The sequence below is a fragment of the Alexandromys fortis genome, unplaced genomic scaffold, assembly GCF_014885135.2.
Source record: "Alexandromys fortis isolate MF-2015 unplaced genomic scaffold, M_Fortis_MF-2015_v1.1 scaffold_63, whole genome shotgun sequence".
Lineage (NCBI taxonomy): Eukaryota > Metazoa > Chordata > Mammalia > Rodentia > Cricetidae > Alexandromys > Alexandromys fortis.
Window position 1 is genome coordinate 6266934 of NW_026067953.1, and position 12451 is coordinate 6279384.

At 52.5% G+C, this 12451-nt stretch overlaps 1 protein-coding gene across 3 annotated transcripts in view; it reads right to left on the reverse strand.

Annotated features, from left to right (window-relative positions):
• Nucleotides 1–11909, reverse strand: part of Ttc7b (tetratricopeptide repeat domain 7B) — a 213169-nt gene extending 201260 nt beyond the window's left edge. Inside the window, exon 1 of one of the 3 annotated variants that reach the window (XM_050151530.1) lies at nucleotides 11670–11909. In XM_050151530.1, coding sequence (XP_050007487.1) covers nucleotides 11670–11790 — 121 coding nt within the window. In that variant the 5' untranslated portion in view covers nucleotides 11791–11909. The remainder of the gene's footprint in view (nucleotides 1–11669) is intronic. The other 2 variants (XM_050151527.1, XM_050151528.1) reach the window with 2 other exon arrangements.
• Between the last annotated feature and the right edge of the window lie 542 nt (nucleotides 11910–12451).

The window sequence follows — 12451 nt, forward strand, 5'->3', positions numbered from 1 at the left end:
TTCACACTCCCTCCTAAGGGTTGCCACAGCCCTCGTCTGACTGCCACACCCAGCCCTGACCTGAGCACCCTCTATACTGCGTGGCCTCAGGGCAGTGGGTGTTCCTCAGCAGAGACTCAGCGTTTGAGAGGCAAATGAGTCTGTAAACTCCTCAATGGTGGTGTATTCAGTAACTGAGCTCCACTGTGTCCTGACCCAGTTATCAAGGCTTGGTGTCCACGAAATCATAACTGTGTACCAGCTGTGTGTCTAGAACTGGTGCTTGGGTATGGCAATGAACAAAACCAACCAAAGGTTCAGCTCTTGGACTTGACAGTCTAGTGGTGACATTATCTGCTCCCATTTCATATACAACTCCCGGACATCCTGTACTGGGCTCACCAAGTGTTGAGCGAATGGCTGGAAGGGAGGGCCGTGGAGATGCCATCTGTCCTCAGCTCTGGACCTTTGTCACAGTTAGCCTCACAGGAAGCTCCTGCTCACATCTGCTATCACCGCTGTCACTGCCGTGGTACTCCCTGCTCCCTCTGCCCCTCTGAAGAGTCAGGCATCAGAACCCCAACACTTTCTGTGATGGTTTGAATGAGAATGCCCCCATAGCTCAATTTATATTTGCAAACTTAGTCCCCAGCTGATGAACTCTTTGGAAGGACTAGATGGTTCGAGTAGGTGGAGAAGGTGTGTCTGAAATTTCAACCGTCCACACTAGGCCCAGTGTCCCACTCTCTGCCTGCTGCCTGTGGACAGAATGTGAAAAGCTCTCAGCTACTGCTCCAGTGCCATCTTGGCTGCTTCTTGGCATGATCAGAGGCTAACTCTCCGAAACAATCAGCAAGCCCCAATTGAAGCTTTCTTTGATAAGAGTTGCCTTGGCCACAGTGCCTCTTCATAGCAATGGAACGCCAACTGAGGCAACTTCCTTCCCAGACCAGGCTCTCATTCCCCAGCCAGCTGCTTCTGTTCTTCGTTCCTCCAAGACCCAGGCACAGTGTGCCTTCCCTGTGGCCAGATAGCAATGTCCCCGCTGTCCCTGCACCAGAGTTCCTTCCCCTGCTAAAGCACTCCAACCAGCTGTCCTGCCTGCCAGGCCTGCCAAGTAAACACCTCAAGGGTAGGTTGTTCATTAATTATGCGCCACTGTATGCCCGATATCACAGTTGGGGCTTCCAGTATTAAAACCAGTCTCTGTCCAAGAGGACATCCTCTGAATGTGAAATGCACCCAAAGGCCCATGTGTTTAAATACTTTGTCTCAGCTGGCAGAGATGTTTGGGAAGATTGTTAACCTTTAGGAGGTGGAGTCTCAATACAGGAAGTAGTCACTAGAGGAAGGCCTTGAGGCTTTCTAGCCCAGCCCACTTCTGGCTCACTCTCTGCTTCCCCAGCAAGCGCACAGGAAATGTGAACAACTGGCCTTCTGCTCCACCACCATGCCTTCCCCACCACAATGGACTGCACCCTCAAACTGTGAGCCACAAAAGCTTTTCCCTTAAGCTGCTTGTGTCGAGGTTTTGTTTTTGTTTTTAATCTCAGCAACAGAAAAGTAAGACAACTTGTCTACTTCTACCACTGTCCAATTCACAATCCTGTCTGCCCTGTACTCTGCCAGGCCTATCCATTGCCACGGTGGTACCCCACCCCCTCGGCTCTCCAGCAAACCAGCCACGCCCTGTGGGATGGCCGACGCTGTCACCATCCTCCCCAGACTGCGGGGTCTCCTGTCTCACACCTGGACCAGGGACCAGGGACTGACTCCCTGCAGCACAAACACCTGGCACTGTGCTGACGATCCATGCTTCCGTGTGCTAGTAAGGGCACTTGTTGCCCTTGCAGCGGACCCGAGTTCAATCCCCAGCACCTACACAGCAGCTCACAACTGTCTCCAGCTCAAGTCCCGGAGGGTCTGAAGCCTTCTTCTCACCTTTGCAGGCACCAGGCACACATGTGATGTAATACATACATGCAGGCAAAACACCCATACACATAAAATAAATAAACCTTTAAAAAATAAAACAAAAACCAGAGTCCTGCTCCTTGACCCCAACAGCACACCTGAAGCAGAAGCTCAGCAGATCCAGAAACCTGAGTCCTCGACCTGGACGGTAACAGCTGCCTGGGGTGACCAACTCATTCGACTCATTCGACTCTTCTGACGTCCCTCTGTCCCCTGCTGCTTTGTCTGCACACAGGAGGTGCTCTTTAATTCCTATGATTCAAAGCAAGGGCCTCAAAGCTGCCAGTTCAAGCCCCAATGATTCTACTTAAAAATGTAGTTTGAGCCCCTGCCTCAGCCAAGAAGAGCACCACCTGTAAAGGAGACTCCTCCAGACATGTCTGAAAATCTACAATGCCCACAGCCCTTGTCTTCACTGAACCTCCAACCATGACAAGGCTCGGTACCCTTGGTACTGCCTGGGGACTTGGTGAATGCAGACCCCTACGAGATTTGCTCCAAAGGGTCTCCAGAAGTGGAGTGTGGTGACCTGGACTCTAAACGAGCTGTCTCGGGAATTCTTTGAACTAACCAGGTCAGAAAAGCATGAGAGCTAGAATAAACAGACTTGATCCCAGGAGAGCTGGACTCCGTCAGTGAGCAGCCCTGGGTCCCAGTCCACTCACCCCCCTCAATGAAAAGGACCATGACCCTTGGCCTCACTTGGTGATAGGGCAATTACCAGGAATTCACATACAAGTTCACACCCAACATCTGACAGAGAAGCCTAAGGGAGCCACCAGGTCTCTTTCCCTACTGACACCATTTTAACAGCTTCAATTCAGGAAAACCAGCTGTGAGGACCAAATGAGGCCCTTGGCAGTGGGGGCGAGAGTATGCACATGTCAACTCCAGGCCCAAAGGATCCGCTCGGCGCAGTGCTGGCCCCTTCACCTCTGCAGGTGAAGACGCAGCAGGCAGGGAAAGACAAGCCCTCAGGTGGCAGGGCATTGCCCCTGCACGAGGTTTGTGGTAGCTTGTGACTGCCCTTCATATTTTGCATGACACTGTTTAGCCTAACAGCCTTGTCTCGTGGTTGAGGGGGTGGTTTGGGAAGGCATATGAAAACCTTCTTCCTGGACTTCTCAATGGGACACCAGCTTTCACACACATCAGCTGCCTGCAAAACTCCACCATCTGCCAAGCATGAGGTCACCCAGAGAGAGAAATAGTGCCATGTGAGGCCAATAGGAATGAAGAGCAAAGGCTGCTCTGGAGTGCCCATCCAGACCACACCGGCCAGGCAGCCCCAGGGCTGAGGGTGGAATGCCTTCAGCAGCAAGTACTGAGCACACACCTGCCTATTGTGGTCTCAGTGGAGGAACACATTACCTCACACAACAGGAAGCCCAGACAAGAGCTGCTCCAGGCAGAAAGAAGTCTTTGGGCCCTCAATAGCCACATTCTTTCTTTAAGCTGGGTCAGCCTCTCTCAGGGGCTGGGAACCATAGTGGGTTCAAGACAGCAGCAACTCCAGGCTTCAAAGGCAGGAATAGCTTTTTCCAGAGAAGAAAAGTGCCTATTTTTCCTCACATAGAGGGGTTCTTCAGCAAGAGGAAATCTTTCCCAGAAGCCCCTGCATCAAGTAAATACCTACTACTGTTTCACTAACTAGAACTATCACATGCTCATGCCTCAGCCAATCAGGGCCAAGCTTCATTTATAGGCATGAAGTTAGAATCACAAAGGAGGGCCTAACCACAATGAAATGCTCAACAGGAGACATGGCTGGCAGCAGAACAGGGTGGAAAGGAAGGTGAAAAGTGGCACTCAAGAGTGTGTGTGCATGCGTGTGTGCGTGCGTGTGTAGAGAGGGAACCCCTCACTTCCAAGGCAAGAGACCCTCAACCTTACTTCCTGAGGCCCGCTCTATTTGCTCAGAGAACGGGTGGGCTCATAAGTCTATGGGTGGGCCAAGTCAACACAATACTGCACCCGTGAGCTGTGAGCCCAACTCCATCCACAATTTGAGGCCAGAAAAATAAAGGGCCCTCGCCCCTTTAAAAGTTAGCAGCTTGGCGAAGAACAAGAGAGGTGGTGAGGGAAAGAGAAAGAGCCTTGGCCATGGAATGAAGACGGTAACACTGCCACCAGCAGCATAAAATGGCGGGCCCATGGTGACATTTCCTCTGACCAAGTATTGAGCTAAGCACTATTAGGACTGTAGGGAGTCCTTACAGCTACATAACAAGTCGGACACTCCTACTATAGGTCACAGTACATTAGCAGTAATTTCTGAAATCAAGAACTCTCTAAAAATAGAAAAATTGTTATTTGTGTGTGTGCATGTATACACATGCATGTGCATGTATGCAGGTGTGCTGACCCATGTGGATGCCCTCACACATGTGTGTGCATGTATGCAGGTGTGCTGGCCCATGTGTTTGTGCTCACACATGTGTGTGCATGTATGCAGGTGTGCTGGCCCATGTGGATGCCCTCACCCATTCATGTGCATCTGGAGACCAGAGGTTGGCATTGGCAAATATTCCTTAATCACTCTTCATAGAGGTTCTCACTAAAAATAGAGTTCATCTTTTTGGCTAGATTGGCCAGAAAAATCTGGGATCCTGTTTCTGCTTCTACTGATGCCTGCTGCTACATTCCAGCTTCTTTCATGGGTTCTAGGGTTTGAAGCCTCACTCATAAACAAGCACTTTACCCACAGAGCCATCTCCCCAGCCCCCCAAAGCTGGATTTTACTGTTATTCATTTGAGTAACAAAACCCAAGATGAAGTGACGCCTGTTCCCAGTGTATTCACCCCTTTGCAATAACTATATATAACTTCGGAACATGAATGGAGTGCTGACCCAGACCCGCAATGTCCAGGATATATTCCATACTCTGAAATAGCCCTCACCTGGAAAGCATCTGATTTCGAGGGATTCAGCGGACTTCGGCTATGCTGGAGCTTTACCCAGAGTTTCCCAGGCCCTCTCACAGGGAATTCAGCAGGCAAGCTCTAGGGCTCGCGTTCCAACCCACTCCGCTTGTTTCTCCTGTAGCTGCCCAGGGCTTTACAGGGGGGCAGCTCCTTCTCTGGGCTCCCTCTCCTGTGAATTAGACTTGATGGGTAGATTTCACAGTTTTTGTTCTCTAAGCATATGTGCCCTTCCTTCAAAGGAAACCTTAGGGGTTTTGGGTCTGCTTCCGTAAGTGAGGCTTGCCCCATCCCCCAAGAGAGGGTCCCCAACAGCACAGTTTGAAAAATGACACCTGACATAATGTCCAGGGTCTCAACATGGTCCACACAGTTATGGGCGCCTTCTCTGTGAAGGAGGTGTGATGATGATATTCCGTTTGTGATCCAACACATAAAGCTTGCCTGAAGGTCAGAGCGCAGAGCCAAGCCACTAGTTAGCCACAGAGGCCAAGCAGTGGTGGTGCACACCTTTAATTCCAGCACTCGGGAGAGGGAGACAGAGGCAGATGTATCTCTGTGAGTTCAAAGTCACCCTGGAATGCACGAGATTGAATCTGTCTAAAGAAGAAATAGAGCTCACACAAAGGTGATCCCAACATTTGGGATCATATGTCTTTAATCCCAGCACTAGGGAGGAGGAGACAGGAGAGATATGGCTGGGCTGAGAGAGAAATATAAGATGAGAGGAGACAGGAGCTGAAGGTGGTCTGAGGATTCAGTCTGAGATGCAGTCTGAGGATTCGTAGGGACAGGATCGCCCCTTTGGTCTGAGCACTAGTAGAGGTAAAAACTCTGGCTGCTCTGCTTCTCTGATCCTTCAGCTTTCACCCCTGAGAGCTGACTCTGGGATTTGATTATTAAGACTAATTAGAATCTGTGCTCCAAGGAGGAACTTGGACCAGACCCCAACAGATGGGTAGGCTCTGACCTTCACTGAAGATCCCAGAGCTGAATGGCAAATGCAGAAGAAGAACCATAAACCAGGGGCCAGGAATCTAAACTAAACTAGCCCAGGAATGAGGGGAAAAGACCCTGCTCCAAGGTGATGGGAAGATGAGCCAAGAAGATGAAAGTCAAGAATCCTCCCCCAGCCCAGAGCCCCAAAGTCCCTCCATGTATGATGACTCACACCATAGGGAGAGCAGAGCAGTCCCAGCCCAGCGCTTGCCCTAAGTCAAGGTCTTTCTGCCCTCACTGTCAGGACCATGAGAACCAAAGCCTAGTGCCAGTAACCCAAAAGTAAGGCCATATTCTGTACCACAAAGTATGAGCTTCAGGGGTGACAAGACAGTATTTAAAAGCAGGATGCTGAAGCCGGGCGGTGGTGGCGCACACCTTTAATCCCAGCACTCGGGAGGCAGAGGCAGGCGGATCTATGTGAGTTCGAGACCAGCCTGGTCTAAAAGAGCTAGTTCCAGGACAGGCTCCAAAACCACTGAGAAACCCTGTCTTGAAAAACCAAAAAAAAAAAAAAAAAAAAAAAGCAGGATGCTGGCCAGGAAGCACAGGTAGAGGCTCATGGGAGTTCTCACTGACCTGGGAGCAGTTTGACTCCCGGAGGCTTGTGGAGTATCCCAGGAATGTCCTAAAAAGGTCATTCCTAAACAGCAAGGCCATTATCTCACTCCACAGCAGAGATTCATTTTATTTCCCAAGAAGACCTTGGGCCACCAATAACAGCCTCTCTTGAGAAGTCTACAGCGGCTTCAAGATACTAGGTAGGAGTCTAGACAGGGAAACCGTGATGCCATCCAAGCCTTCAAACACCAAGGAGGTCAGCCACAGGCAAACCAAGAACCTCTCTCATAGCATGGTCCAGATAAATTCTGGAGCCAAACTTTGGCTTTTAAAAGGCACCATTTCCCTACTAACCCATCACCAAGAGGTCATTAAAATATCTCCAAGTCTCCCCAAATCAGATGGGCTGAGATCCCTTATGAGAATTACCATGTGGGCTTCCCCGCTCCAAGTGAGCTCAGGAGCAGGGCTGCCTAAAGAGATAAACTGGCTAGAGAGATTCTACATGACCTCACGGTGACTGCCCAGGATCCATGAACGCCAGCTCCTGCCACAGTAATATATGAGGCTCTCACCAAGCACCAGTTCAGATAAAGCTTTTCCAAGTCTCTGTCTCTCACTGTTCCCCAGCCAGGGCCACATGAAGCCCTGGGACAAGAAACACCAGCTCACCATGTACCGAGCTTCATAGGTAGCAATCCTCGCGGCCACGTTAATAGAGCAGCTGGTATCTTACCAATGGAAAGGCAGGCTCAGAGAGCTTAGAGTTGGCTCGAGGTCACTCAGTCAGTTCCAGCAACAGTCCGGATAAAGCCCACGTGCACTGTACTTGACACGTGGTAAACCTTAAGAGACTAGACGATGACTCTGGGAAGTCAGAACAGGAATGTTCTATGGAGTACCCAGGGGGCCAACCACAAGCTGACGTATACCTGGTTCTCTGCCTTACTCCTAGCTCCTGCTGTTCCTCACCCCTGTACCCACTGCGCCCACTGATCCCAACACCTTGTCCTTGCCGAGACGCAGATGGGAAATTTGCACATGTGGGGTGGGCTAAGAATCTACCCTAAACTTTAGGTAGCAAGAGCCTAGGCTTCAGTAGAAATCTCTCTCCTGCTTCTACTTAAGAGATTATCATCTTTCTAGCACAGGCTGGCACATAGCCAGTTATTACAACCAGGTCGTGATTCTCTCTCTCTCTCTCTTTAAGACAGTGTGGAATGAGGAGCTGGAGATGTTTGTGGCTCACGGAGCAGGTGTAGAAAGCCTGGCTTGCCAATGGAGAAGTTGACCAGCTGGTTCAAGGTCACTCAGCCAGCTCTAGGAGGAGTCTGGATGTGGGGAGAATGTTCATTTTCCTACCCAAGGCACCGAGTTCCATCCGTAGCACGGCTTAAATCAGACACATAGGAATGCCTACAATCTCAGCACTCTAGGAAGCGAAGACTAGGGAATCAGAAGTTCAAGGTCATCCTCAGCCACACAGTGAGTTTAAAGCAAGGCCAGCTTGGGACACACCAACTTGTTTTTTTAAAACAGCGGATGAAATGGTGCATACAGTGGGGGTGGGGGTGGGCAGTAGACAGATAAGGGGGGGCAGTAGACAGATAAGGGGGGGACAGATAGCTGGCTTCCTTTCCAACTTGACGTTTGACCTTTTCTAACTTGCCCATCTCTTGGCAAAATGTCTAGCCCTATTTATCTCCAGGGTCAGGATGAGACAATAACTTCCAGTGCCCACAGCTTAGAGTCTCTAGTGAGGAACGGCCAGGCCGTCCTTCCCAGAAGAAGCTGTCCCTGCTGAGGGGAAGCAGAGAATCAGTGGCTGCTGCTCCCACCCCTCCGCTGGCTCCTACCTCAGGCAGAGAAAACCCAGAGCCATAACTGTAACCCACAAGGTCCACCACACGCTCTGCCTCCACCCAGGCGGGGCTGTGAAGCACCCTCTCCTGAGCTCACTCCTTTAGCTCCTCTGGGCCTATCTCTCATAAGGCCATCTCAGCAGGGCGTCCCAAGTCACTGCGTCAAATCAGCAGTCCCGGCAAGTTCCCACCCAACCTTTCCCTTCATCCCTCCAGCAGCGCCGACTACCATCAGCATCCTGCTTATGATGCAATGAACACATCACCTGCCTCACTGGTCCTTCCCCGCCAAAAAGTGGGCTTGGGTGTCTGTTCACTAATACAGCCTTCTGTAGCACACAGTAGGTACTCAATATTTATAGGATTGATGGAATGAAGGGGTAAAAAATAAAGAATAGTTTGCTAATAACTTCTAACAACAATCTATAAGCATTTGTCTTCATCCCCACAGACAAGTGGTCTTTACCCCTCATCAAGGAAACTCTTTGCAACAAGATGGAGACCATTACAGAAAACCACAACCAATCAAAACGCAGAACTGTGACACCCAGTCCCAATTGATACATCTACAAAACACTCCCACACCTAAAGCTCCGTGGTTACTGATGGAAGACTTCAGAAACTTTGATCATTTTTTTCCTGTCAGAGTCTCCTATTCCTATAGCCCAAGCCACCAACTGATGATCCAGCCAAGGATGACCCTGTACTCTCCCCCACTCTGAGGGCTTGGGATTATAGATATGCCAACCACACCCAGTTCCTATACACCACTGTCTGGAACTCAGAGTTCTGCCACCTCTGCCTTTCCAGTGCTGAGATTAAAGGAGTGTCAACATATCCATCCTGTTGAACCCAGAACTGTGCTAGGCAAGCATCCCGCTCTACTTCATCCCCAGCCCGTTTTTAATCTTCCTAATTCCTGCAAGGAACTTCTTTAAAAACAAACAAACAAAAAACAGCACCGTGGTCTCACTACAGAGCCCTATAGGCCTGGAATTCACAGAGATCTGCCTGTTTCTAGAGGGCCAGGATTACAGGCGTGTCACCACACCAGTAAAGGACGTTTTTTAAGAGGCTCTGGATATTAAGGGAACTGAGTGGTGAGGCAACAGGCTCCAGGCTGTTGATGCTGTGACCAAGGTCACAGAGACAGGGTGAAGCAGCAGCAGGACCAAGCCCCCGGCTGCTGGCTGCAAGGACCACAGGCTTCTGTTGACCTGCAGGCAGCTGCCTTCAAAAAGCTGTCTTATTATATGACCAGTGTGATGTTCGTTTGTTTTTCTTACTGCACGGAGTAAAGCAGTGTCCCACCTGCCCAAAACATGTGCTAGCAACCCCACGGGAGCTACAAGGGAGTCGGGACCCCAAAGCCAGGAAGATGTCCCACTAGCAGGCCCAGGAAGGCCCCATCAGCCAGGGGAAGAGTCACCCTCAAACAGCAGATACACTATTTGGGCTTTGTTTCATCCCTTTCTCTGCTTTATTTTTGTCTTTCTGAGCAGTCTCTTTGCCCGCTTCATGTCTCAGTGACCTTGCCCCATCCGTGGCTGCTCCACACCACGTGAGGCTTTGGGACAAAAGTATCTCCCATAGTGCTCTGCTCATCCCCACCACCCTGCTCATCACACACCCCATTCCCAGCGGCAGCTGAGGCCACAGGAACCAGGTTCTGGAAGGACGGTCCCATGCATGACAGTCCAGTCGTCCACGCATTCCAGGGACCGCAGCGGCTTGAGTCAGGCCGGTCTCTCCTCCCGCCCGTTGTTTTCGGTCACATAAACTTGTCTGTTTTCTTTACGCTACTCCCCACGGACTACTTTCATATTTGACTCTCAATGATCCTCCCAGAGGAAGGAAGTCCATGAGGGCAGAGGCCCGGTGAGGACCTGGCACAGGTGGGCACGGGCACTACACTTGGCAGACAGCAGGAAGCGGGAAGATCTGGGAGGAAGCTCAAAAACACACTGACTCCTACCATCAACCTGCACAGAGGAGATGGAATGGTTGATACGGGAGATCAGGACAGGGACCTCAACAAGAGAAAAGAAACTAAGGGTATGGAAATGAGACAAAGAGGGCAAGCTGCCTTTGGGGTTCTGGGGACTCAGAACCCTTCTTTCAAGGTGCTAACTTAACTAAGACAAACCATCATTTTCCAAAAAAAAACCCTTCAAAGAAAGGTACTGTAGTTGACAGTGTGCAACACCAAAATCTTGCCCCTCTCTGCATGGTGATATGTGCCTATATGGTGAGTTTGAGGGTTACATAGTGAAGCCCAATTGAAAAGAAGACTTTTCATTTCCAGGCACTATTTCCAGAAAATCGCATAGACCGGCCTTAGAGAGGGCATGTGATGTGACTTCTCTAGCCGTCTGGGTAGGGACAGGTGATACGGATGCCATAGTCCACATCCTTTCTTGGATGAGCAGTGCCAGCTCTTCATTCATTCTCTCTGTGACTTAGCTGTTTGGCCCACACCGGCCCAGCCAGCCTTGGGAAGCCAGAGGTGAAGCAGGACAAAATCCTCTGCCCTCTCACGGTGCTCCTAGTGCCTGCCTGTGGTTTTGGCGCGTACTAAAACACAAGCAAATATTAACCATACTTGCTTCCAAAACAAATAAGGCCACGTGGAGTCTCGCTCTGGAATGTGATTTTGGCTGCAATTTTGGTTTGATGGGTTGGGAGATTCAGTTCAGCAAACGGGGTCGTTGGCCAAGTCCAGCCACCGGTTTCCAACTCCGGGCTCCTGGGCACACCAAGCCCCTCATCCAATCAGCTCCATCACCCTTCAGTCTTCAACCACATCCTCACCTTTTTGCCCATTAACCTTCTCCTTGACTCTGTTTCCCTTATACTCTCCACCCTGACCTCTCTGGGTCTGCAGATTTGACATCCAACTGTCCGACCTCAAGACACACACCCCCAACCTGCCAATGCCACCTCGAACATCCTCCAAGTCTGAGCGTCCTCCCGGGGCCCTTGAATACCATATGTTTACAACATCCTCGTTCGCAGGACCCCTGAGCACACCGCACACACTCTGGTGACCCCCAGATGCCAACAGGCATGTCCTAGGGATGCCATACACACACCAGCTTCAACTTCTTGGAAGCCACCAGGGTCTGGCCCCTGGCCTCCGGGGTCGGTGATCCTCCCTGCCCTGCACGCCCGGACTCTGGGGCGCCGCCACCGCCCGCCGGCCCAGCAGCACGCCGCGTGACCGGAGGACCCCGCGTTCCCCAAGGGCCTGGCCCCGCGCACATCGCGCGGCCTGCGCCTCGCCGCCCGGCCGCGCCCCTGCTCGCGCCCCGCGTCTCGGGCCTAGCCCCGGAGGCCTCCGCGGCCCCGCAGCCCCGGTGCGCCCGAGCGTACCGTTGGCGATGAGCTTGGCCGACAGCTGCTTGACGAGCTCGGGGATCCGCTCCCATTGGCACTCGGTGCGGCAGCGCTCGATCTCCGTCTCCAGCCGCGAGCCCGCCTTCCTGGTCGCCATGGCCGCCCTGGCCGGCCCGGCGCGCGCCCGCAGGCCCCGCAGGCCCCGCCGCCGCCGGGCCCCGCGCCGCCTCCCGCTGCGGCCGCGGGCTCGGGCTCCGGCTCCCAGCTCGGCGGCGTAACGGGAACGCCGGCCGGGGAAGGGGCGGGGAGCGGGCGGCGGCGGGCGCGGCGGGGCCCCGGGCGCCGCGAGGAGCGGCCCCTGCCGGCCAGGGCCGGAGCCGCAGCGGGCCGGGGCGGAGGCCGGGAGGACGGGGAGGAGAGCGGGGCGTGAGGAGCGCGGGATCCGCTCAGGTGCAAGCCTGGGGCTGTGCGGGGTCAAGCCAGGGCAGCCATCCCCGGCACGCTCGGGGGCCCCGCAGGCCTGGGTGCCTGGTATGAGGGGACGTGAAGGGCGGGCCTGCCTCGGCTCGCCCTGCCATCGCAGGTTGCCAGTGCTGGCTCGTGCCCTCCTCAGGCTCCCCACTGCCCTAGGCAGTGGAATAGAGTGGATTAGAGGAAGGCTGCCACTCTAACTGCTCTGTGCCTCTTTGACACCACAGTCTAGAGTCAGCTATCACGCAACAAATACATATGACTCGCTTTGGATTGCATAGGTTTTGAGTGTATCCTCCTGGCTTCCTATGTTGGGAACTTGGCCCCTAGGGTGGACCCTAGGGTGG